Here is a 26,533-nt window from a genome sequence, read left to right as displayed (position 1 = left end):
TGTAATAATAACAATTTTCTTCAAACTTTATTAAAAACCCCATTTTGAACCAAATAAATGGCATTTCCTTAAAAGAAACTTATTAAGTTTAATACGGTATCAATATCGTTCAGTCAATTTTAATTTGTTGCCAATTTCGAAACACTTTTACGACACTTTTAATAATTATTTAAGGCACATCTTCATCAGAGATCTCTCAGCTAGGAACCTGCTGCCTCCGCACACTTAATCAATGGATAATTCCATGCAAACTCAGGGGGACACTTTGCAGATCAAGAGTCTCAATCGCTGGCAATTTAACAAACAAATTCTGAAATGTGGCACGCGGCAGAGAGCGTGCAACAACAGTTGGTTGTCGTTGCGGCTGAGGATAGACTAGAGACTCGGTTGCAGCTGCTGCTGCGATCACGCATAGAAATTATTATTGTGCCTTAATATAGCCATAAATCAGAGCATTTAAAATGCAAAGGAAAAAGTGGAAAGAGCACAAAAATATGAAATGAAGGAATGAATACGTGTGTGTGTGTGTGTGTATAGAGCATCCTGTAGCGCGCTGTAGGGTGCAGCTTATGGTTAACTTTGGTTATAACTTCATCTGCATTTGAGTTGCGGGGCGATAATAAAGCGTCCCATCGAGCCACCCATGCGTGGTCAGACAGAGAGTGAGAGAGAGCGAGAGATCAGCGAGTTATATATAGCAAAGTGGGTGTATAGTAAAGAGTTGTGTGTGTGTCTTTCAGTGCATGCCAATCTCTTGGTGACCAAAGTCTGAGCAATATCAATAACACTTGCCAACGCTGCAACATGATGCGACAAGCGGACCCAAAGCCTGACTTTGGCCTCTCCTAGGCCCCAGCCCAGAGTCGAGTCGAGTCTTCGCAGACTGCAGAGTCTTCAGTCTCTGGTCTCCAGTCTCCGATCTCCGGCTGGGGCAATGTCACTGAACCAGTTCTCAATGTCTTCATATTGGATTGCGAAAGCAACCTCTGCACTAAATATTTACAACCTCCGCAATATCTCAAATGCGAGACAAGCCAGCGACAAAGTTTTCTAACGTGGCCACGGCCATGGTGACTGCGAGTGAAACAAGTTCATGCCGCATGCCACATGCCGCATGCAGCTTGCAACTTGCAACTGTAGTCGCGAGTCTGGAGTGTCGTTGTGGCCATAAATTCAATTGAATATTACGCCAATTGGCTTTTTGTCTATCTCACAAAATGGGGCGGAGTTGTTTCTTTCGTTCGCTCGCTCTTTCTTTCTTTCTTTAAACTGGTTCGCGCAATGTCTTCGTTTTGGCCAGGCTAAGCGCATTTTAATGGTCTAGGCCTTAAGCCGCTTTGGGCCAGCTAATTAGGCGACTTTTGACGCATCATCAAGAGGCTGAGAAGGAGCAACAACCACAGCAGCAACAACAGCAATGAGATGACCATGTTTGCAGCTAATATGCATCAAAATGTGTCAACACCTAAAGCCAACTGCATGTTAATTGTTAACGCTATCTGCAGCCAAGATGCAGTCAAAGTCGAAGACCAAGTCGATGTCTGGTCTGTGTGGTTGTGCGCCGTGTTTTCACCTCCATTAACGCGTGTAGCAGGATCTGTGGCTGTAGCTGTGGCTGAGACTCTGGCGCTGGCCGCTTTAATGACGCCTGACGTTGACCGATCGTCGACCGCAAGCGGCTGACCGATCAAAAGTCGTTCAACTTGCCGGAACTGGTCGTAAAAGATCACCTGGGCCAACAACAGCAACAACAAGAAGAAGAAGAAGCGAGGCGAACAGCAATAACAACTACAACTATGTGGAGCAGTCGACTCTGCTTGGCCAGTTAGATGTGCTCGTAGATGAGATGCCAAGAGCTTGGCCGCGTTCGCGCAGCTTTATTCGCGTGGCACAAACACACACACACACACACAACCACAATATTAATGGCCGCCAATGGAGTTCAGGTCCCGGTGCTCGGCTTGGCTTCTCTAGCGTCGCCAGTACGAAGTTCAAACGAAAACATAGTTAATCTTGTGGAATGCCATTGGGGCAAGCAGCAGGCAGGAAGCGAAGCTCTCCACTGGCAAACGCATGACTTTCAAAAGTGCGAATTGCCATTGGGTAAATGAACTTTGACAGTAATGGGGCAACCCAGAATGGATGATATAGGAGCCGCCGCTCGACAAGATTTACACAAAGAATTGCGCTAGCTGCCACAATTTCTTTACGATTTATCGATAACTATTATAGCTTTGATCTCGTCGAAGCGAATAAATAACACTCAAAAGATTCTAAAGATCAGATCGATATCAGATAGATATTTCATATAGAATTTCGAGATGTATCATTTTTATTTTTATGTTATTCAAAATATAACCTTTGCTTCACATTTCATAAAACTGAAGTACTTAAACTTCAATTCTAACAGCTGCCACGAATTTCTTTTGGATTTATCTATAACTATTACTTACTTAGAGTTGATCTCATAGAAGCAAATAAAATCAGATCGATATCAAATACATATTTCTTCTACAATTTCGAGATGTATCATGTATTATGAACTTCAAAACTTAACCTTTGCTTCACATTTAATAAAACTGAAGTACACAAAATTGAGTTCTGTTTTATCTATCAATTTTGTGGAGGTCGTCTAGCATTAATTGCCTTCTATATTCTTCGCGGAAACTATCTTATCTGCTGCTGGGGATTCTTTCTGTGATTATGTTGGTTTACTATCACACTTATTGCTTGGTTGGTGGTTCAACGATAAGCTTACCAACCACTTCAACTTGTTGCTGACCAATACATATTTAACACATGAATTGTTTCAACTTTCAGACTTTGTCTTTGACAGATTTATAAAGCAAGATACTTTGAAATTTCACAATTTGAAGGGAGCTTTACGATTGCAAAAAAATTTTCATAATTTTTAAACATTTTCCCTCTAAAAGTTTATAGAACCAAACTCGAGAGATCTTTCAAATCTGAAATGTAGTATTATATCAATATACCAAATATGGCTTTCGGTATATTTTTAAGTATTTTGGTGTATATTTGTTGGTATATTTATAGTAAATGTAGTAATATATCAATATACCAAATATAGCCCTTGGTATAGTTTTAGTATTTTTGTGGTAAATTAATAATTTGTTATATATTTAAATTAATACCACACTATTTTACTTTCATTAAAAAGTAAGTATCTTACTTGTTTTAAATAGAAATTTAAGTACAGAAATATATTTCAGCACTTTTCTAAATTTGACAATATTTGAACAAAATTTTCTAATATTTCTCTTCTAAAATAAAATCTTTCAACATTTGAACAAAGTTTTCTGTCATTATATGATTCATTTGTTTTGCTTAGCCAAAGTTTTCGTTCACAATTTCCAACCCAACCCTATTGTCAGTTTTTTAGCATTGCTGATCTTTAGATTGAGCAGTTGGTAATTGGTTTTTGCGCTGATTTGCAGCTTGAACCCCTACAGAAATGTAGCGTGGGCTTGTGTATCTGGCTATCAACTATCTAGCATCTAGATAGAGTTACAAGAGTGTTGCCCGAGTTGAGATGAGGGGACCATAAACATTAATTAGGCGTGCGGCAATTTAGAGCAATTTGCATGTGCCGTAGAAATCGAAGCTTAATCAACTTTGAGACTGACTAAAGAAAAAAGTTGGATGAAGAAGTTGACTTACCTGTACGTATTCGGCGCATATATCAATTCCACCCACAAAGGTGCAGACATCGTCCACAGACCAGGAGTTCACTTCCTCGCTTTGCGCCTGACACTGACGCACTGTGCCCGCTGGCGATGTTGCTGCTGTTGCTGTTGATGTTGCTGCTGTTGCGTTGGCGTTGGCATTGCCTTGGCCCTCGAGTGCATCGAGTGTTGGCTTCTGCTCTGCAAGTGGCGGGGATGGTGTGGAAGATGTTGTTGCTGTTGTTGTCATTGCTGTTGTTGCTGACGAGCTGGCACGACGTGCCCCCAGCAAGCCCAGCGTTGCAGCAGCAGCAGTAGTGGTTGCTGTCGCTGCTGCTGTAGATGATTCAGCCTTAAAACGTTTGGCAGCTGGCGGCTGTGAGCTCAAGTCCAGAGGCGCCGTCGCTGCTGCCGACGAAGCAGCATCAGAAGTTGCCACATTCGGCGCCGCAGCAGCCTCCGCATTGGAACGTGGACTAGACTGACGCGAGGCGTGATGCGATTGTTGTTGCTGCTGCTGCTGTTGTTGTTGCAGTTGCTGCTGCTGCAGTTGCGCCGAATAGATTAAAGCGGGTGTAACAAATTGCGCCGCCTGCTGCAACGCTGCATTCAAACTGGGACGTGGCGTGCCCGATGTGCTGCCACTGGGCGATGAGGCATTGCTGCTGCTGCCTTTCAGCTGCTGTTGTTGCTGCTGCTGTTGCTGCTGCTGTTGCTGCTGCTTGCCCCGCAGTATCTGCTGTATCTCGGCATCTTTGGCAGCACGCGCCTGCAAAGTGGAACATGAAGCGAACAAATGCAATGCTTAAACAGTTTCTTTTTGTGGGTGGCCTTTACTTACCAGCGTCAGCAATGCTTGGGTGCTGCTCATGTCCATGAGGGGCGGAAAAATGCCACCCGAGAAGGGCAGAAAGTTGGTCATGAAAGGCGAAACACTGGCAGCGGCCACCACTGCGGCCATTTGGCTCTTGGCCTGCTCCGTTGGCGATTGTGCGGCAGCTGGTGGCAGCTGACTGTTGCCGCCCGGCACCACAACTGCACCTGGCACACCGCCTGCCACGCCTACCACCGACACACCGCCCACGCCGAGTGTGGACTCCTTTGCATCGCGCAGCTTTTTGCTGCTGCTGCTGTGGTTGTTGTTGCTGTTGCTTGTGTTGTTGCTGCTCACGCCGCCGACGCCGCCGCCGCTGCTTGACTTGGCGCCACCTGTTGCATTCGTTGCAGGCACATTGATGCCACCAACGGTGGCGCCACTGCTGCCGCTGCCGCTGCTGTCGTAGTACGAATTGCGACGCGTCGCATTGTGACTGCAAAAAATGTAAGATTATTATAATAAAATAAAAAAATAGGTCTGAAATTGCAACTACGCTTAATTATAAATTTGAGAAAGACTTCAAAAATTATTGCAGTGTAAGATCCCTTAGCGAATATCTCTATTATCTGGGTACTCTTTTTGGAGCTTATTTTTTCTATAACGTTTGATATACTCGTAGTTTTCAGACAGATCCATCACATTGAAGCCAACCAAAAGTATTCGATGTAGAGAATCCAGCCAAAAAAGTTTTCACTGCTTTGTAAACTACTTCTTAGACATTTTCGTATATCTGTCTGTTCGCTAATTTAAATAGAAGCAGCTACGTCTATAAACCAGCTAGAGCCTACAAATTGCTTACAGTGAAGCATATTTCGACATTACAAAATATGTATAATACATTAACTTCAACAGATGAATGGATATGTCACAATTTGTTTGTCTTGGTATCTGTCTGTCCGTTAGTATCTTACTGCATAACTTGAGCACTACAGAAGCTAGATCTTAAAAATTCAATATGTGTATAGTCATATTTTGTAGACTACTGGCATTTTAACCTTAAATGGAGAAGAGTTGATTACTTCTGTCATTCAGTTACTCTAAAAATTATTATTTGAATCTATTGCTCACAATTTAAGATATGGGTACTCGAATATAATTGCAATCTATGATTGTGATATATTGTATGACATGTTTTTGTGTTTTGAAGAAATCCTCAGTTGCTTCAACTAACATACAAATTACTATGGTAATATAATATTAACTGAATATTATTAATATTATAGAAGAAAACAACTCTTGTGGCGCTTCACATTTACTACTGTGGGCAAAAAGTAAGGTGAATTTGTTTGTAAAATGAAAAATCTTTATTTATTCTTCTAAATCAATATCATTCCCTTCAAAGTGATCCCCTCCCGATAAAATACACTTATGTACACTTTTTTTCCTATCCTCGAAATATGCCAAATAGTCCCTTTTCGGTATAGCCATCAGTGCCTTCTTCGATTTAGCTTTTATCTCCTCAATCGACTCGAAACGCATTCCCCGAAGTGGTCTCTTCAGTTTTGGGAATAGTCAGAAGTCACACGGAGCCAAATCAGGCGAATACAGTGATCTTGGAACGATATTCGTCGAATTTTTTGCGAAATGGTCAAGAAAAACGTGTACAGAAATTGGTCGTTTTTGGTACCAAACGAGATTTGACTTTTCGTAGGCCCAAATGGTCTTTCAAAATGGTTTTCACAGATCTTTCTGATATTCCGATCATATCAGTAAGGTCTCTAATAGTCAACCGACGATTTTTGCCTCCACTTTGTTGACGTGTTGGTCATGTGTTGACGTCGATTGACGTCGATTCTAAATCAATATCATTCCCTTCAAAGTGATCCCCTCCCGATAAAATACACTTATGTACACTTTTTTTCCTATCCTCGAAATATGCCAAATAGTCCCTTTTCGGTATAGCCATCAGTGCCTTCTTCGATTTAGCTTTTATCTCCTCAATCGACTCGAAACGCATTCCCCGAAGTGGTCTCTTCAGTTTTGGGAATAGTCAGAAGTCACACGGAGCCAAATCAGGCGAATACAGTGATCTTGGAACGATATTCGTCGAATTTTTTGCGAAATGGTCAAGAAAAACGTGTACAGAAATTGGTCGTTTTTGGTACCAAACGAGATTTGACTTTTCGTAGGCCCAAATGGTCTTTCAAAATGGTTTTCACAGATCTTTCTGATATTCCGATCATATCAGTAAGGTCTCTAATAGTCAACCGACGATTTTTGCCTCCACTTTGTTGACGTGTTGGTCATGTGTTGACGTCGATTGTCGTCCGGAGCGCTCCAAGTCATCAACACGTTCTCGACCCTCTTTGATGTCTTTGTACCACTTAAAAACATTTTTTTTGTGACATGGTAGAATCACCAAAGGTCTTCCGCAACATACTCGGCGTTTCCGCAGCCGAAATTTCATTCAGCAAACAAAATTTGATGGCACTTCTCATTCAGACATTGTAAAAAATCGAAAAATGCACTCTTGGTCGTTTGAAAAACACAAGCGTAAATATATTTCTGATAATGACATTCAAATGAAATTTGGCCCAGATGTCATTAACAGTCTTGCCAACTTAAGAAAAAAAGAATTAGGCCGAATTGTTAGGCCCGCGAAGTTTAAATTGAAAATTCACCTTACTTTTTGCCCACAGTAGTATGCTACCTTTTCTAGAACCAACAGGTTGTCTGAATTGAAAATAATTTTGTTGCGTTGAGCTTTTCTATGTCATCTAGTTGAAGAATATGTTTCCCTAGGATTCTATTATTTGTCCTGGCCCTGACCTCTGAGGTGTAGATGTTATAATAACGACAAGTTATGATATTAGATATGTCTTATTTATAAAGATGATTCCTCAGTAAGTTTTTTAAGTCTAATTTAAGTTTCCTAAGTCTATTCTTTCCTAGTGGTATTAAACTATTAAATATTAGTTGCTAATAATGAACTATGAACTATGCTTATTAAGCTTAATCAATAAAATTATTATTGTAGGATAATATTAGCTTTAATGCAATGACTTACTCATTGGGATTGTTGTTGTTGTACTTGGCTGCGAGGCAGCGCATAATATCCGAATAGTTGCGCGTGGAGAAATCTGTGGCATTTGTGGTTGTCGCTGCCGCATTTGCAGCAACTGCAGCTGGACTGTTGCCAGTGCTGCCAGCGCTGGTGGCGCCACTTGTGGCATTATTAACTGCTGTGGCAGCTGAGCTGCGTTGACTGCTTGCCGCAGCGGCTTGTTGAAAGCTGTTCAACAGATTTGTGGACAAATTGTGGAGGGGCATGTGAGCTGTTTGTGTCGAGCTGGGCGGACTTAAACGTTGCTGTTGCTGTTGATTGGGTGAAATACCACCGCCACCGCCGCCCCTATACGACACCGATGAGGGCGTGGCGCTGCGAGATCTGCAAAGTAAAAAAAAGAGTTGAATGAACAATGAATTAATCAAGCAGCGAAGCTGACATCATTTTTCGTATGCTTAAAATATCGATCGACACGACTAATTTGTGGCCCATAAATTAGCATTAATATTTAATTAGTAGTCAGTCCCCCCCCCCCCCCCCCCCCCTCTCTGCCTCTCTTCCCCTCAAGCTAGGTGTCGCATACAATTGGATTATTTGTCATTTGTGCCACTCTAGAAGTTATCTAGGAGGCTGACGTTCCATTTGACATGCTAATGAGTGGCTTCCGTGAGAAGATCGAACTTGGAATCGAATCAGGAAAGTCGCAACTCGCTGTTCAGGTAAACTGGCAACTGGCTTTTGGCAGCTGGCAGCCAAAGCACACACAAATCGCTCTCTCATCCGTGTTGACGTCTCTCATATTTAGCAATTTATTTTCCAGCACTTAATGCGATTACGATTCATGTTGAGTTATAGCCAAGCAAAGTTGACGTGCGAAAAGTCGCCTTGCTTCGGCAAGAGACAGAGAGGGAGAGAGAGAGAAAGATAGAGAGAGCAACAACGAGGTGTTGCTGCCACCATTCCGGGAAATGCTAATCACACTCTGCACAGTTCCGCAAACAGTCAAAGACTGCGGCGATCTATATAGACTGTATAATACAGATAAAAGCCATATATGTATAAAGCATAAAACAATAAATATGCTGTAAAATTGGCTATTTAAATTGCAAATCTATATTGGCTTTAAATACTTAGTTGCATTATCGAAGTAATAAATATTTAATAGTTAGAAAAAAGTTTACTTGGATCAGGTTTAAAGCCCATAAAATATAATTCAATAAACAATCGTATTACAGTCAACAATTTGTGGTTGAATTTCTGTGTAATTGAAGAATTCAATTCAAATGACGAATTCTGAGTTTGTTTTAAGTTATATTTTAGTCAATTAAAGAAATAAGTAAGAAAGTTACAGTCATGGTTATATCGCCTTTGTTATATATAAATGATGTAGTGACTGCCTTCATAATTAAAACAAATTTATAATTTCAGGAATTGGAAATGACTGAAATAAAAATGCTTGATATGTATACTCCCTATTACATTATAAAATATATATATAACAAAATTAAATCTAATACTAAATTTACAAGTTCAACGCTTTCTTTTCTATTATAGACTGTTGTTACATGAAAATTGTTCTCTCAAGAATGCAGACAGTGATAATTTAGCAAAAGGGCATTTGAATACTCTGAATACTATTTGCCAAGTGAAGTTGAACTCGCAGCTTAGAGCACTGAAATGGGTTCGACAATGTGTAGCGCGCTCCTAACGTGGCCATAACTCAAAAACATGCCACCAACATGGCCCAGCCCAACAGTCCCCAGTCGCAAGTCGAAGTTGCAAGTCCAAGTTGCAAGCAACCACGAGCCATGGCTAATAATCAGCAGCGGGTCAGCCAACAGCAGCTGCAAGTGCTGCATGCAAGTGAATCAAGTTGGGAGATTTAACGAGGAGCTGCATGTGGGAGGAAGGTGGAGTGGGCGGGGCAAGGCGAGACGAGACGAGGGGAAAGCAACTCGTGCTGCACGTCGTCGGTCATTTCGTGTTGCTTTTGGCTGCTGCTTCGGAGGCAGCCTGCACAAATTTATATATAAAGCAGGTAAGTTGTTGTTGTTGTTGCATTGGTTGTTGTTGTTGTTGTGTTGGTTGCTGCTGTTGCTGGCTTTTTACAGCCATTGATTTATCGTGATCTGTTTGGCTGTCGATTTTATGTTGCTGCTGTTGTTGCACTATAACAAACTCTACAACGTTTTTTTCTCTCTTTTTATTTTGTTTGCTGTTTGTTGTCTCGTGTTTTTTGTTTTAAAAAAAAATGTTGATTATTGCAAATTGCTTTGGCGATTGGTAGCAGCTACTTAGTTGTGTTGTTGTTGTTGTTGCTGCTGCTGTTGTTGTCAGTGTTGTTCTTAGCAATTGTTCAAATTGTTTATGGTGCGATTATGTTGCCAGATCTACCTCCACCTCCACCTCCACTCCCCCCTCTCTCTTTACTGCTACCGTAACTTACAATCGAGCAACATTTGATTCAACTCTTTGCGTATCTAACGGATTTGATCTATGGCATGGCTAATTGGCTTTTTGGGGCTGGGTGGGGCGGTGTTTCTACATATGCAAATGGTGTCTATTGTTACGCCTACACGCGAACCTCAAGACAGACAGCAAATAAAATCTCTATAAAGCAAGATCGAGAACACAGAGACAAATCTGCATAAATTAGCAAAAATCAAACTAAAGGTTTATCAATGAAAAATCAAACAAAAGCCTCAAACGAAATACGATACAAACTCATCAAATTACAACAGCAACAAAAATCATATTCATAAAAAAAAGAGAAAAAGATTCCCGAAACATACAAAAATTTATTACCATTTCTGGAGCGACAGAGTTCTTGATCTCGAAGTGATGAACGAACACAAATCTTTGCCTCAAGAGCATCATCTTAAACTTGGCTAGTCGCTTGGATTAGGCTTGAATGTTGTTGAGTGCGAATTGCGCGGATTATAAAAAAGTTAATGTTAACGTTTGACTTGGCTTGAGAGAAAGAGAGTTGTATTTAGACACTTAAGGTTAAGAGTCTCTGCTTCTCGAGTGCAACTTGCAATTGAGCTGTTCTTGACTAAAAACCCTCGAGTCGATGTCGATATATATTTATGCAATTCAAACATTTCGGATGAAGTGAGCACTAGAATTATGCTATTGAAGTTATTGTTGAGTTGTTGTTGAATTAATCTTCGCAGGGTATCTTCAAGTCGACCTTCAGATGGTTTTCAGTTATCAGCAGTGTCAAAAGCTGATTGACGTATTTGAGACGAAAATATTTGGGTTCAAGTCTGGTATATTTTGAGCTCTTTGGTATATTTTGAATGTGGTACTTTATTGATATACCAAATATGGCCTTCGGTATATATTTTAGTATTTTTGTGGTATACTTTTTGGTATATTTTAAGAATATTGCCGAGCACACTCAACTCTACTCTTTTTTGAGGGTATTTTCTGGTCAAGTGATTTTGTAATGATATCTTCTTCAGCCTTTTTGTCATTCAATTTATTCGAAGTACTTAGCTTCAAATTCCAATAAGAAATACTTTGCACATATTCATTCTTAATGTCAATCTATCCACCTTCACAGGGTATCTTCTAGTCGGTATATTTTATAGTTGACCTTCAGAGACTTTAAAGTTATTAGAAGTGTCAAAAACTGTTCGTTTTTAAATCATAGATTCACATTCCACTTTTAAATTTACTCACAAATATTGACAGTTTTTATTTTTATTTTATTTTTTTTGTTATATCAAACTAGGCGTCTTCACAGGGTATCTTCTAGTCGAGGTTTATTAGTAATATGGCCTTGAGTCGCTTTTAAATTATCCAAGTCAAAAGTTCATTGAATATTTACAAATATAAATAATATATATTATTATTTGTAATGTCAAACTATGCTTCTTCACAGAATATCTTTTGGTCGAGTTATTTTGTGGTTAACCTTCAGTCACATTTAAATGGTCGATGTCAAAAGTTGATTGATTTATACGAAAAGGCAATCGTTGGGTTTAAATTGTTTACAAATATTAAAAATATATAGTATTTATGTTACACTTGTTTATTTATTTTATTTATGTTTTATTCAGCTAATCGCTTAGCAGCCCATTAGGAATTCATATTTGTCTAATTCAATTAAAAACAAAACTCACGACACGCAGAGTTAATCGCGTTTAGCATTCATCACGAACGCTGTCAAATTATGCAGCCAATTTATTATAAACAATTTGGTTAATTAAGTTGGCTCACATAATTAATATTATTGAGCAGACAACAGACAACAAAAACAAAGCCCAAGCTTTGCTTAGGCAACTCAATTAAAGTTATCGATGGCCCAATAACTTGTTGAATCCCTCGATTTTGATTCGTTCTGGTTAATCAGAGCTCAACAAGAATGTAGACGGAGACAGAGAGGAGAGAGGGAGAGGAGAGACCACCCTCCAAGCAAAGATGTGAAGATACAAAGATACAAATGGAATGTGTTTAAGGCAATGACAACAACTATCGTGACTTTGTCTAAGAAGATTTAGGCACACACCTCAGGTGCCGAAAGAGCCAAATAGCATGTCTCATTAATATTAATAAGCTAATAAGCCAATAAGCCCAAGCCCAAGACAAGCCAAGTCAAGTCAACTCAAGCAGCCATTCAACCAACTAGGCCACAAATGTATCTTTCAATCTGAAGATGTATCTATAGGTGTATCTGTGTGTTGTTGGCATCTTTTAGCTCGTTTTGTGCCCACAATTTGTCGTCTTAGAGGCTCCAGTTTATTCTTAATTCTGTTTTGATAAATTGTCTGTATTAGTTAATCTATACTTGGCTGCTTAGCGCCATTAATTTAGTTGTGCGTATTAATTACAACTTGGGCATTCTTTTTTGTCTCTCATCTTTTTCTGCTTTTGTTTGGGACCCGCTGGCGTTGAGTTTATTAATTTGATTTATATTTAAATTTCATGTTTTTTTTCTGTCTGTTTCGCCTATTCGCAGCCTTTTGTTGTTTCTGTCGATTGTTTGTTTCCTTTTGACAGCTAACGTGTGCGCTGTTTGTATTTAAGCGTTTTGATTAATTTGACTATCTTTTGGGGGCCTTTTTCGAAACGGTAGCTGAATTAAACTGATATCGATGCTATACGATTTGAACTTTTCGTGGCATTAATTTGCCTCAAATGTTAATTAATTTGTCAGGCGCACGACAGCCTCAAATTAATAGAAAGAAAGATGTCTTTCTTTCGTTTAAAGTTAGCATATACAAAATTGTCAGTTATCATAAAGAAAGAGAAAAAAAAAAATTGAAATTATCGGAAGCAAAAACACAGATCGATCATGGATGCCAAGAAGAAACAGCAGCAGCAGGAATGTCAGCTGAATGCTCGACCCACTTCCATATTGCGAGTCAGCGGCAGCTATCGCAGCAATCATTTGTCCAACAATCCATCGATTACCATCAACCTGCCCAACAACAATAACGAAACCAGCACTGGGACTGATGCCAGCGATGCTCAGGCTCAGCAGCAGCGACGCCAGCGCCGCGAGCACTTTGAGCAACTGCGTCGCGATCACTATCACAACATGTACTCCACTATCAGTGGGCATCGCCAGAGTGCAGTTAACTTGTCCAGAAACAGCAGTGAACGCGACAGCACACAGAGCTCAAATATGGAGAAATCCTCAAAGAAATGATGCTTCTTGTTACACTTAATGTTATCCCATAAAAAGATTGTTTCTGAATAAACGTATTGAAATATTTAATTACAAAGGAAGTAAAATCTTAAAATAGCTGGGACAAACTACAACATTTTTCAAAGCCAAAGAATAAAGCATAAGATAAAATGTATTGCTTCCTTTCTATGCTCTACTATTTACGTAAGAGTTTTATTATTCAAGAGTTTGTGTTTCTAAATAAAAGTATTAAAATCCTTAACTACCGGAGTTGATTGCCAAGGGATTCAATAGCAAAGATATTATGTATGTTTTTAAACATTGAAATCCTTAACTACCAGAGATCATGGCCAGGATCTTCAAATACTTTGTAAGTAAGAGTTTAGAAATGAATACTTCTGTAAAGTAATTCATCGCTATAAAATAAGTTTCACTTTGTTATAGGCGAAACTATGTTAAAAAATCTTTTATTTTTAGAAGATGAGGAATAAAGTGTAAAACATATTATATTGCTTAATTTGTATCTTGTACTTTGTTTAAGAGAGTTTGTTCAAATAAGTTTGAAGCAAAGAAAACAAAGATTTTCTTCTAAATAAAATCGTTTAAAATCTTGAAACTTAGCTAAATGAAAGATTTGAAGTCAGCAATCATAAAACTCTGTAAGACAGTATTGACAAAGCTAGAACAGGAAATCTCTAATTAGCCATGGCAAATTTGTTTCACATAAAGGAAAAATTGCCAAAGCATTTCAAAGTGAAGCATGTCGAAGTTTAACAAAGTTATTTAATACAATAAATTAATCGTCAAATTAAATCGTTGCACTCAGTTTAATAATATAAATCAAGTTCAAGCTGAAAACTCTTAAACAGCCTTTGCACTTAACAGTTGCCTGTATTATCCCACTCTAAGCAATACTTTCCACCACAAGAATTTATCTCAACTCGCTGCAGCTGGTTAAAGCCGCGTAAATTGTTGTTAAAGTCACAAGAGAAATCATTAATAACGTTTAACTCACCTGGCAAATGCCGCTGAAACAGACACCTCGCCATTGTTGTTGTTGTTACTAGTGTTGTTGTTGTTGTTGCTGCTGTTGATGATGTTGCTGGCGGGACTGAGTCGCTCCCGTTTGACGTTGCTGCTGTTGATGGCGAGCAACTGTTGCTGATGACTGCTGTTGTTGCTACTGTTGTTATTGCTGTGGCTACTGTTGTTGTTGCTTATGTTGTTGTTGTTACTGACTGTTGAAATGTTGTTGTTGTTGTGCATGTTGGCAATAGCCGACGACTCCATGAGTGCATCCTTTAAGGAATCCAACGGCAGCGACAGCTTCTCATGCTTCACCTTCTCCAAGTACAATGCGGCATAAGCAGCAGCTGCTGCTGCCGCTGTGGCTGCTGCTGCAGTGGCTGCTGAGGAGGCAGACGACCCTGAGACGGACGACGATGAGCCCGAGGAGCTGGAGGAGGAGGTTGAGCTTGAGGTATTGCTGCCGGCAGCGGTGGCTGAGGGTGTTGCTGCCTGCATGATGCTGCTGCTGTTGCCCGTCGCTGCGGCGCCAGCAACCGTTGCTGTTGTCGTCGTTGGGCTGCTGGCCTCGCACAGCTTCTTCGAGCTATCGATGGCGCCGTAGCCGCTGAGCAGCAGCGAACGCTCGCTGAGCATTTTCGCCGTGTTGCTGTGGTTGTTATTGTAGTGGCTGCTGCTGCTGCTGCTGTTGAGATACTGTTGTTGCTGGCGTAGATCGCTGGCCAGCCGCTCGAGATGCTTCCGCTTGGTGGCCGCCGCCGCGGGCAATGAATTGAACTGTTGCTCTTGCTCCTCGTTCTGATGTTTCACTGGCGTTGCCGTCGTCGCCTTCGCTGGTCTCTGCTGCAAAATGTCGGTGGGCGTGTTACCTGAAAAAGATAGAGAAAAGAAGCATGTTAAAGAGTGAATACAAAATAGAGAGCGAGAGAGAGAAATTACGCAATGCGTCACTAAACTTTCGCTGTAAATCGAAATCGGAATACATAACAAATGCGCGACTCAGAATCGGAATCAAGTCCAACGACAACAAGAGGGGCTCAGCTGAGGGGTCGTTGAGGTTCGCATGCAAATCGGCCAAAGGTTAACATAACTTATAATATGTTAACAAAACCGTTGACCTGCAATGTTGAACCCCTAAGCTAATTATCGGGGTGATGAGTGCGCAGCCGGACACAAAACAACAGTCGAGACAGTGTAACAACAATAAAGTACTCGATACTCGAGCACACGCACAACAAATTCAGCATTTGTCATAGACGGAACACAACAACTTCGAACTATAGTTTTGCCTTCAATATAGTGCATATAGTTTGTGATTCATTAAGCAAAACGTGGTCTAAAGTTTCTGATTGATTAAACAGTACTTTTGCTTAAAGGAAACTAAATTGAAGTGTCGAAGAAGCTGATCGATTTTATAACAAGATTATTGCATTTACTAAAACTAAGATGTGGATTTGATTGAGTGTAATTAAAGGCAACAAAAAGCCTTTTCAAATCCAGCATCTTATACGATCTATACTATATATAATATATCAAAATTCTATTCAATTCTATAGCTGACTTTAGCTAAAACCTCAACTTGGCTAATTCAAAAATATTAAAATATTTACTATACTTATTATACTTTATCGTAGTTGAAAAGCCAATTGAGTTCACATCACTTCACCGCAACCTGAACATAATCTTTAGGAGTTACAGTTCAAGATGATATCATTTTGTTGTATCTAGCAAGATATATGAGTAATTTGATGAATAAAGGGATCGATCTAATGCGTTGACTCACTGATCAATTGCAGTTCAACGTTTTATATATAGATTTAGCTGCAAATATGTAAGCCAAGTTTACATCATACTAGTAATAGACTTGAGTTTAATAAGTGTTTTATATGGCAAGCTAACACTCTCTTATGTCATACTATGATAAGTATATTTACTTAGTATATAGTATATATTACTACAAGCAAGCGCTGACAGTTGAACGCTTCCGAATACGGTAGGAAAGCTGAAGCGAAGAAATAAATACTCTCACGAGAGACAACTAAGAAAGAGAGAGAGCAAGAGAGAGAGAGAAAGAGAGAAAGAGAGAAAGAGAGAGTGTAAGGTAATATAGGCGTAAGCTAAACTTAATGATCTGCTGCAAATGTAATTTACATCGTTTTGTATTTATTTAATTAAAAAAGGTTGTGTTAGAAGATTTCAGTCAGAGCTAAAAGTTGAGTCTTAATAAGAACTTTAACATTTTCTTTTTGTAGGAGCTAATAATGGGAATACATTTGTTGGATTTTCTTTAAAACAAACTAAAAATTATATAGAAATAGAAAATATGTAGTTAATTATCAAAGTAAGAGCTGAAGAAGTATTTAATGTGCTGATTCCAAGTTCTTTGGTTTTTCCTTATTCATTATTATAATAATTTCTATCATCAAAGATTTTAAATTAATAATCAGTTGTAAGTTTTTCAGTCTTTTTAATATTTTATTCAGTTTTGTTTATTAACTAAGAATTGCAACATTTTTTAAAATTTCTTTTTAAGAGTTAACAAATCAACAAATTTATTTTCTAAAGTTATCAATTCAATAAATGTTTTTCGCCTTTAGTTTTGGCCTCTCACTAATATGCTCCATCAGCGCAATAGTAGAGTACACACACTCTGTCACACTCACTCACACACACAAACAAATAAACACACACTTGCACACACTGGTTTATAGGACTGACCGCAGTGGCATACATTGAACTTTATGGTGCGGTTGAAGCTTCCGTCGCGCCCATCGTATAAATTGTTTATTTACATAGCACAAACATTTATTTATTTGCTCAGTCCTCCTCCTCTTACTCTCTACGATGCGTAGGCTCTCACTCTTTTTGCGTTTTGACGCATATAAATAATTTAATTGTAATTTAACTGGCAGAAATTAAACAAGCGAAAAAAATAAGACGCAGAGAAGAAGTGAAGTGAAGATCAATGCGTGGCAAGAGACCGCGCCTCAAAACCCAACCAAAACATTGACCTTTTGCCACGGTGCAAGCATGATGCCAAGGTGTAAATTAATGGCAGCCGTGCCTCAAGAGTTGCAGACACCAAACAGCAACATCGACTGCCAGCAGCAGCATAAATAATTAAATGAAATATTTACTAGCGAAATTAACAACAATTTGTAGTTTAGGCTCGTTAGGATCGCTAGAATCGCAAAAGACTCCAAGAAGCCATCGGGAAACCAGTCATGAATCTTTTGCCCCACACCCAAACACACACACACACACATTGGGCAACCTCCTGCGGCTCGAACGTGGATCAAATTTCAAAGATCAGTTCCACACAATTGTGTATAAATATTGAATTGTATATTACTTTTGCGACGCTTATCATAAAATTGAGTTTATCATTGGTTAGCACTCATATTCAACTTGGCTTCATTTTCGCCTCGAAAAATGCTGCCACAGTGTGGCAAAGTTTACGATAATCGTGATAGATTATCTTTATTGGTAATGTGATAAATGATAAATGTAAGAGATAATCTTAAAATAATGTAAAACTTAGTATATTTCGACTTTGCAATTCTATTTATAGCGGTAAAATTATATGGAATAAAACATGAAAACCAAGCAAATAAGAAATAAAATAAAAAGTTCTAGTAAATTACCCGTTTTTTGTTCAATTACTAAAATTTCATTCGTACTGCAATGATTTAGTTTTAAAATACTTTAAGTCTCCACAACTGCCATCATTACGATAACTTTATTCGAAATCTTATTTGGAAACCTTGAAAATTTAAATTGTAAGAAAGAATTTTAAAAGTTCATTATATTTTATGTTATATCAAAATACAATTAATATTCGTAGTTTTCTGAAATTCTTAGAAATGTTTATATAATTTATCAAAATACGATAAGTATTCGTATTTTTTGATATTCTTAGTTTTAAGAAACTTCAATTTATGTCTCAACTATTGCAATTTTCAATTTCTATGCATTACTATAATTTTTATTGAATCCAATAGAAAAACTTAGCAAATTTCATATACAAACTATTTCGAATAAGAAATTATATGTTTTATATAACAAATACCAATATTTGTGAACTCTTAAAACTCTATTTTGTATTTAGAAAACTTTCTAAATTGCTAAATTTGATTTTGATTGCAGTTCTACAATTATTTTGCGCAAAGAGATTTAGAATGTCGCTAATAAACTTGCATCATGTTTAACCACTGTGCTATCATTTGCTTGCTTTCAATCGAGTAACCATCTGCAGCCTGCCCTGCCCCACCCCGCTGCTGTCACCCCTCACTCTCAACGTCTGTTGGGAGTCCATCATGAGTTGCGGGCCGGGCTGCTGCTGATTGGCATCGCTTGGTGCCAATGGTGCTAAGTGCCGAATGTCGAATGCCGCGCTGGGGCCAAAGAGTGAACGTTGAGCAGAGAGGAGAAACGAGAGGGAGGTAAACCGTATACTGTGGCTAGAGACTGACTATGGAAGATTGTAAAAAAATAAACGTAGAGCTGACGTCGGCATCGACATCAACATCAACATCGCGACATGCGCCGGCGACACACTGTTGACTTTTCCAGTTGAGGCTTGTGCTGTATTTTTATCACACACACACACACATTCAAATAAACTATTCATGGGTGTGAGTGTGTGTGAATGATCCGCACAGTGACAGGCCGCATGTTGGGTCGACAAGTGTCAATAGTACTAATAGACGACCGACTCTGGGTCTCAGGGGCTAGGCTAGGCTAGGCTTCAAGCTCAAGCGAAGTGTCTGAGCACGTTCGCAAGAGAGCGAGCAACAGAGAGAAAGAGAGAGATAGAGTGAGAGAGAGCGAGAGTTCTGGAAATAACAAAAAGCAACGGTAAAGTTCATTGCCATTTGGCTGTTGACTATTTGGCTTTTGGGGCACGTCACGGGGCCCTCAACAACAACAGCGACACAAACACAAACACACACACACATATCGTCACGTTGGTAAACACAGCTGCCAGCCAGCGACCCAATCGCCTCCCCCTGTTGTTGTTGTTGTTATCGTCATGTGACCATTTTTCATAGACCTCTTCGTAACGCCCAGACCCGAGAAATTGTCTCAGATTCTTTTGAGTGTAATTTGATTTCGATTTGATAAATCGCCAAAGAGTTTTTTAGAGCAGCTGTTGCTGATGGATTCATCTCAAAAGTCTAGACCTCTTGCCAGACCTTGTTGCAATCGGACTTACAAAAGCCAGGCCATGGGTTCGTGTCGCGGGGTGTTAAAATTAAACACACACACACAAATACTCACAAATATAAGCGTAGTGTGCTTATCAGCTTTTGACCTCATTTAAAAACCAAATAAAACGCAACGCTCGAGAGCAAATAGCGCCCCAACGATTTATGCGAACTTTGAGACGCCTCACATTTCAGTGCTCCGTTCTTATCGCCTAGCCGGAGAGAGATCAGGGCAAGGGGGAACAGCCAGCGTGAAGGGAGAAATAAGGTTGTTTCAACTTTGTACTCCTCAAACACAATAAATGGAGAAGCAATACGAATGTGGCATACCCTACATTATTATTATATTATAAATAGAATTATGAATGTAAAGGCGTTCTAAAATATACTATTTTTTGGTATATAGTATGCACTTTGGTATTTTTCTGATACTTTTATTGATTCAACTGTGTTGTCCCCATAGAGTAGAATATGGAAAGTTTACGAATTTGTCAAAACGTCAATTAATATTATAATATTATAAATATAGTGGCGATCTAAAATATACTTTTATTTGGTATAAAGTATGTAGTTTGGTATTTTAGTATTTTTATGAGACTTTGGTTGATTTAACTTTGTACTCCTCAAAAAAGAGAAGTGGAGAAACTATACAAAAATTAGTATTACAACATTATAAATAGCAAGGCGTTCTAAAATATACTTTACTATGGTATATAGTGTGTAGTTTGGTATTTTTATGATATTTTGGTTGTTTTAACTCTGTAACATTGCGCTCCTTAAAGAAAAGAATATGGGAAAGTAAACGAATTTGTCAAAACCTAAATAAATAATATTTTTTTATGAATAGAAGTGCAGTATATAGTATGCAGTTTGGTATTTTGGTATTTTTATCATACTTGGTATTTGTATTTAGCAAAGTTTTGATACTTATTTTTATTTTTTTTTCACCTAATGTTCAAATTATGATGAATTTTTTTTATTGGTATCTTAATTTCATAATCAATTTTTAAAGAATATACTTTAAGTCGGGAGTACTCCGTGACCTATCGATCTTGACACCTCATTGCGTAACTACAAACGCTTTCAACAAACAATATTGCACTCCAAAAGCCAAGTGAGTTTCTCAGGTTGCCTTAAATTTCATTTGACTTTTGTTTTGTCACATTTCGTAGATAAACATTTATGGGTTTCTATCAGCAACTGCATCAGTTTGTTGGGCTCTCTAGTTCTCAGTTCTCAGTTCGCAGTCGGTTTCTCGGTTTCATTTTCTGGCTCATTTTCAGTATTAATTGTTATTGTTGTTGGCTGGCTTTATTAACGTGATTTCTTGTATCTCAAGTGTTCGGACGGTCGTTCGGTCGTTTTGGGGTCTTATCGCTGTGTTTGTCCAAGTGCCAGTTGAACTGTTCAGCACAATACACGTAAGTAGTCCATATATATGGCCTGCCTGGCACCGCGAGACGCGACATTGAAGCGGAGATACGACGGTTGAGGAAGGGGAGAGAAAGAAGTAGAAGGAGACGGAGACTGAGAGTTGAGCTGTTTGCCTGCTCTTGTTACTTACTTATTATTGTTAGACTTTTCAGTTATTGTTGCTGTTGTTGTTGTTGGTTTTTGGTTCAGTGTGTGTTCTTAATTTTCGTTATGGTCGCATTTTTGTAAATCATGTCGCATTTATTAGATCATCAAGGTGTTAAAGATTGTATGCCCCGCTCCCCTTTCCTCTTCCCATCAAACACCAAACACGCGTTTCACTGATAATACTTTTCGTCTGACTCTCTGGCCTTTTTTATGTGTGTGTATGCGATGAAAGTAATTCAAAGTTCATTAGTGTCTGATTTTTGGTTTCTTGATTTGAATGACACGCCCCCAATGTAAACAACCGAAAACCTCGTTCACATTTATCACATGAAACTCTAACAAAAATAAAAACAGCAACAAAGAACAAACCAAACAAAACAAAAAAAAAAAAAAAAACAACAAACCAACAAGAATTTCTTTATCTTTATGATGACAATCGCTTGGAATGCAATTTTCATGTGGAAATTTCCAAAAAAAAAAAATAACAAAAATAAATAAACAAAAAGCGAGTTCAAGGAGCGAAGTTGATAAGTTAAACCATAAAAACGTTTAATCAGTGATATCATAATATTATGTTCTTTTGTAGAAAACATTTCAACAATGAACTCAAGAACTGAGCATTGAGATACCGGCTACGCATTTTGAATAAAAGTAAAATAATACAGTATTAATTTTAAAATGTACCAAATTAATATACCGCAAAAATATTAAAATATACCACAAGCTCTATACATTCAAAATATAGCACAGAATGGAAAATACCCTAGATGGTCAGCCAAAGCACCTTAAAATATACCTAATTAATGTACCACAAAGTGCTAAAAATATACAACAACTTTGGTATATTGATATAGTACTACATTCAAAATATACCACAGAGTACAAAATATACCAAATTGTCAGGGAAAGCAACAAATATCCGTATTAAATAGATGTTTTTATCTGTATTTCTTAAATAACTTCTTATCAAAATTTTTATAGCAAACCTTTCCAGTATAAACTGAAAAACTTAACCATAAATGTTTGCCAATTACTTCCCCAGTTAAGCCCATCATACAACAAACTATTGGAAAATATATTGGAATGCAATTTTCATGTGGAAATAAATAATCGAAAAAGAATTTATAAAGCGAGTTCAAGTAGCAAAGTTGATAAATAAAACTATAAAAACGATCAATCAATGACAAAATATTAAGTTTTTTTTTAGCAAACTTTTCCATAATGAACTCAAGAACTAAAGAATAAAATGTTTGCCAATTACTTCCATAGCTAAGCCCATCAAATTTGGTATGCAACAAACTATTAGAAAACATATTGCGAATAAAATATTCTTAAGTCGCCCCGTTAGGCAGGCAAAGCAATTAAAGTGAAGTACAATATGTAAAAATAATGATTATATAAGGTCTGCGAGAGCGCGCGGTTGTTGTTCGCTGCCAATTAACCCAAATGGAAACTTACTTGGCCGAAAGATAGATAGCCAGTTACGAGTGCCATAAACACATGAGGCCCCTCAGGTTGTATTAGTATTCTATATAGTATATATTAACTGTGCTGATATGCTCGAGAGTCAGCATAATATTGTATAGTTTATATGGCTATAGACGAGAAGAGAGGCGTATTATTATGATGCTTGTGGGCAACTCGCGTCACACATTTGGCCGAGTCATAAAGCAACTAATTGCAGCCACTAGATACATGCCACACACACACCAACACACACACAGACACAGACAGAGAATGAGAGAAAAGTGAGTGATAAAACCGAAACGGTATGCAATTAAATAGAAGAACAACCAAAGAGCAGAAGGGAGCGAGTTGCTATCGAAGAAGTGCGCTTGCGCGCGCGCTAAAAAGGAGTGGAAAGGGGGGAGTGAAGGGGATGAGGAAGAGGAGAGGTGTGTAGATAGATGCATGTGGGCATAGCGCACACGCGAATCTGCAGCGAAGCAGCAACATTAGACATGCAACTGGCAACTTGCAACTTGCGCAAATTTATGAACCTGAACCTGCGGGGCCAAGACAACGCTAGAAAGAGAGGGAAGGAGAGAGAGAGCGAGAGAGATTGAGGCTGGCAAAAACAATATTGCCAAAGCAACGAAACGAAGTAAAAATCAAATTAAAACCAGAGCAGGCAAGCACGAAATTTCTAAGGAAATTTCACCCCGTATGTGGTTTGGTTGTTGTTTTTGTGGCGGCATGCAACAAATGGCCGACTGCCAAGAGATGTTTGCGGCTGTGGCAAGCAGCAACATCTACAACAGCAGCAACAGCAGCCTGTGGTGAATGACCAAAGCGCATTAAGGCAGCCAAGCGACCAACCAGAGCAACACCAAACAACAACCAAACAGGCAGAGTAAAAAAAAAAACCTGTGCTAATTATTATTTAGTGCAGTTCAAGCCACGAGAGGTGGCAAGAGGCGAGGCAGCCAATGCCACTGCCACCGCCAGATAGACTCGAGACTAGACTCTCGACTCTCCTTCAGTCTTCAGTCTTCAGCTTTGAGTCTTCAGCCTCGACTCTCGACTCGGCTGCAATCTGCACCAATTTAACCAAATAAGGCGCTTTTAGCGGCCAAATGCATTGCATGCAACGTCGTCGACGACGCATTGCAACAAGAGAAATCTGCAGCAAGTTGAAAGGCCTCTAGCTCACCGCTCAGTCTGTCCGTCTCTTTCTCTGTCTCCCTCTCCCTATCTCACTCTCTGGGTTGCACCTGTTTTACAGGAATTCAGAATTCAAACGTCGTCGTCGTCGATAATAAACTTTAATGCTAATAGTAGTTGTACATCATCTGCAATGGACCAAAAAGCCAACCGAGAGACTCTTTCGAAGGGGGCAACTAAAAATCAAATTCCATTAAAGCAATTATATATGCCACAATGTGGCAAGAGGCAGCAACAGCAGCAGCAACAACACCGAGGTTGCCTCGACAGCTTGACGTACTGAGAATCACAGAGAGCTGCGTAATTAGAATTTTTGATTAGCCAAACCTGTCAACTTGCCCTCGCCTCTTCCTACTCTTCCTACTCTTCCCCTTTCCTCTTGCCACCTTGCCACCATGTTGCACGAGTCCAGTTTGTCCAGTTCAAATGGCAGAAGGTGTTAATAATTTATGAACATTTTCGCCTTTTGCACTGATTTCCAATTTCAATTCAATTTGCGGCATCCAAACTGACAACTGACAACTGACAGTTGACCGTTAGTCGCTGTCTGCACTCGGCGCAGACTTTGGCTGCTGTTGCTGCTGCTGCAACTTGTTGCAAATTCACTTTACTGCATTTATAATCAAATAATTGTGAATTGATTTGAGTCAAAGCCAAACTGACAATCAGCTGCAACAGGTTGTTTAGCTAACAAGGAACTAGCTATGCTTTTTTTTCTCTTAGTAAGTTGTTTGACCCCAAGTTAAATTCATTGAAAGAAGCCGAAAGGAAAAAAGAAATTGTAAAGGATTACATTAAGATGGGTTCGAAATCTTTTAAGTAAAGATTGTTTAAACTTTGAGAACAATGAAAATAAATATCAAATATTATTATATATTTGATATATATTTCAATTAAAAAAGATAATAACAAAAATCATACATATATTTTATGAAAATAAATAAATAAAGTTAAAATTTTGAGATTTCAAAGTTTATATTGGAAATAGAAATAAAAAATTTGGAAATCTTTTAAGACAAAAATTATCTAAATTTAAGAAGAATGGAAACAAATTTGAAAACTTGAAAATTTTTAAATATAATGATACAGAAAATTCAAATTATTAGCATAATAACCTAACTTTTTAAAAGATATTAGAAAAATATTATTTTACTATATTATAATAACCATACAATATACTTTTATTGTACAAAATATTAACAAAAAACCTATTAGTATTTTAAGACAAAAAATTAATGTGGAAATAAAGTTAAAGTTTTGAGAAGAAATTTCAATGTCCATATTACAAGATTGGCAAACTTTTATGAAATATTAAGAAAATCCTTCAAAATACTTTTAAAGTAAACTTAAATTTTGTAAAACCAATTTGACAAACATAAGACAAAGTCGCAGTCTCTTTTCAATAAAAAATTCCTTAAAGTTAACAAATTAAATGTTTTAACAAATCAAGCTAGATAAATAAACTGACAAATGTGTAGAATTTGCGAAATTTGTTGATTGAAAACGAACAAACAATTTGATAAAGTGACGAATATAAATAAAAGTTAACAAACAATTTGCCAATTGTCGCAGATGTAAGACGAGGCGAGAGAGGGAGATGCGAGTTGTTAATGCCAACTGTTTGAGTGCAGGTTGCAAGCTGCAACCAGCTGTGCAACGCGCTGTGGCAAGACGAGAGATGCAAGCTCAGCTTGGCGTCTTTCCAGGCTGCGGTTGTGGCGTAAAAAATCAAGTGCAGATTAATTAAATTCGATAATTAAATGAACGTAGCGAGCGGAGATCGTGTCTGGTTTGTTGTTGGTTTTATGCGGCAGCAGCTTCGTTGCACATTGAGGGTGCCCCGTTGGTTGTTGCTGGTGTTGTTGCTGCCACAGTTTGTAAGTCGCCGCTTCTCTGCGCCTAATGCATTTCTGTGATTTGGGCGCAGCGAATTAATGCGCAGCGCTCTATAAATTTGTCAGCAATTAAATGAGGCAGCTGAAGGACCCCCCGCTGTCCCCTCCCTGCAACTCTTGCCACGCCTCTGCAGCATTGGGAAAGTCTCAGTCTCAGTTGCAGTTTGCAGTTTGCGACTCTGAAATCTCTGCGGTGCATTTAAACGCGACTCGTGCCATATATCAGCGGCCTTTGCCGCAAGTTGCTTTTTTTTGGCATTAGACACACACACACATATACGATATATCGTATGTATTTACAGCTATATAGCATAGGTATTTATATCGCGATAGCTGCCACAAACTCTGAACTTTATAGACTCTCTTGATGATCTCTCGCTGGCATTGGCATTTTGGCTTCTTTTTTTGTGGCAAACTAATTCCGCATGCAACTGCCAAACGCTTGATTGATATTTGGCGATAAAGATGAAAATGCCGCTTCAAACTCTGTGTGTAGCAACACATGTAGCACATGCAACAACGGCAGCAAATAAGTATTAAACTCGTCCACAGATGCCAACAGCAGGCAACGGCGCATGTTGCACATAAATTTATCGAGTTCAAGCGCAGTTGTTGCAAATTTATGTGGCAACTCTGCGATCGCAGCCTTTCGAGTCTTGTTGCTTTACTTCTCGGTTGCAAGTTGAAGGCAATTCGTGGGGCGTGTCCTGTTAACAACAGTGCTGCCAGTGTTGCAAGTAGAGAAAGAGACAGAGATAGAGACTACAACTTGCTTATAGATAGATCTGTGAACTGCTTATTATATAGCTAAACTTATTAATAATGTGGTATTATTTTCAAAACATACCAAGTTAATATACCGAAAATATACTATAACATACTGAAGGCTATACATGGTATATCGGTATGGAGCTAAATTCGTGTGCTCTCAAAAAATATACCTAAAATATACTAA

At 38.6% G+C, this 26,533-nt stretch overlaps 1 protein-coding gene across 3 annotated transcripts in view; it reads right to left on the bottom strand.

Annotated features, from left to right (window-relative positions):
• LOC117564987 (platelet binding protein GspB) overlaps positions 1–26,533 on the bottom strand; it is a 77,577-nt gene that overhangs the window by 16,658 nt on the left and 34,386 nt on the right. For all 3 annotated transcript variants that reach the window (XM_034243931.2, XM_052001970.1, XM_052001969.1), the window contains exons 3-6: positions 14,221–15,100; positions 7,568–7,948; positions 4,525–4,993; positions 3,679–4,452 (exon numbers count right to left, since the gene is read on the bottom strand). In XM_034243931.2, the coding sequence (XP_034099822.2) occupies positions 3,679–4,452; positions 4,525–4,993; positions 7,568–7,948; positions 14,221–15,100 (2,504 nt within the window). The remainder of the gene's footprint in view (positions 1–3,678; positions 4,453–4,524; positions 4,994–7,567; positions 7,949–14,220; positions 15,101–26,533) is intronic.

Source organism: Drosophila albomicans, chromosome 2L (assembly GCF_009650485.2).
Source record: "Drosophila albomicans strain 15112-1751.03 chromosome 2L, ASM965048v2, whole genome shotgun sequence".
In the NCBI taxonomy this organism is placed as follows: Eukaryota; Metazoa; Arthropoda; class Insecta; order Diptera; family Drosophilidae; genus Drosophila; species Drosophila albomicans.
This window is presented reverse-complemented; position numbering and strand designations above follow the sequence as displayed.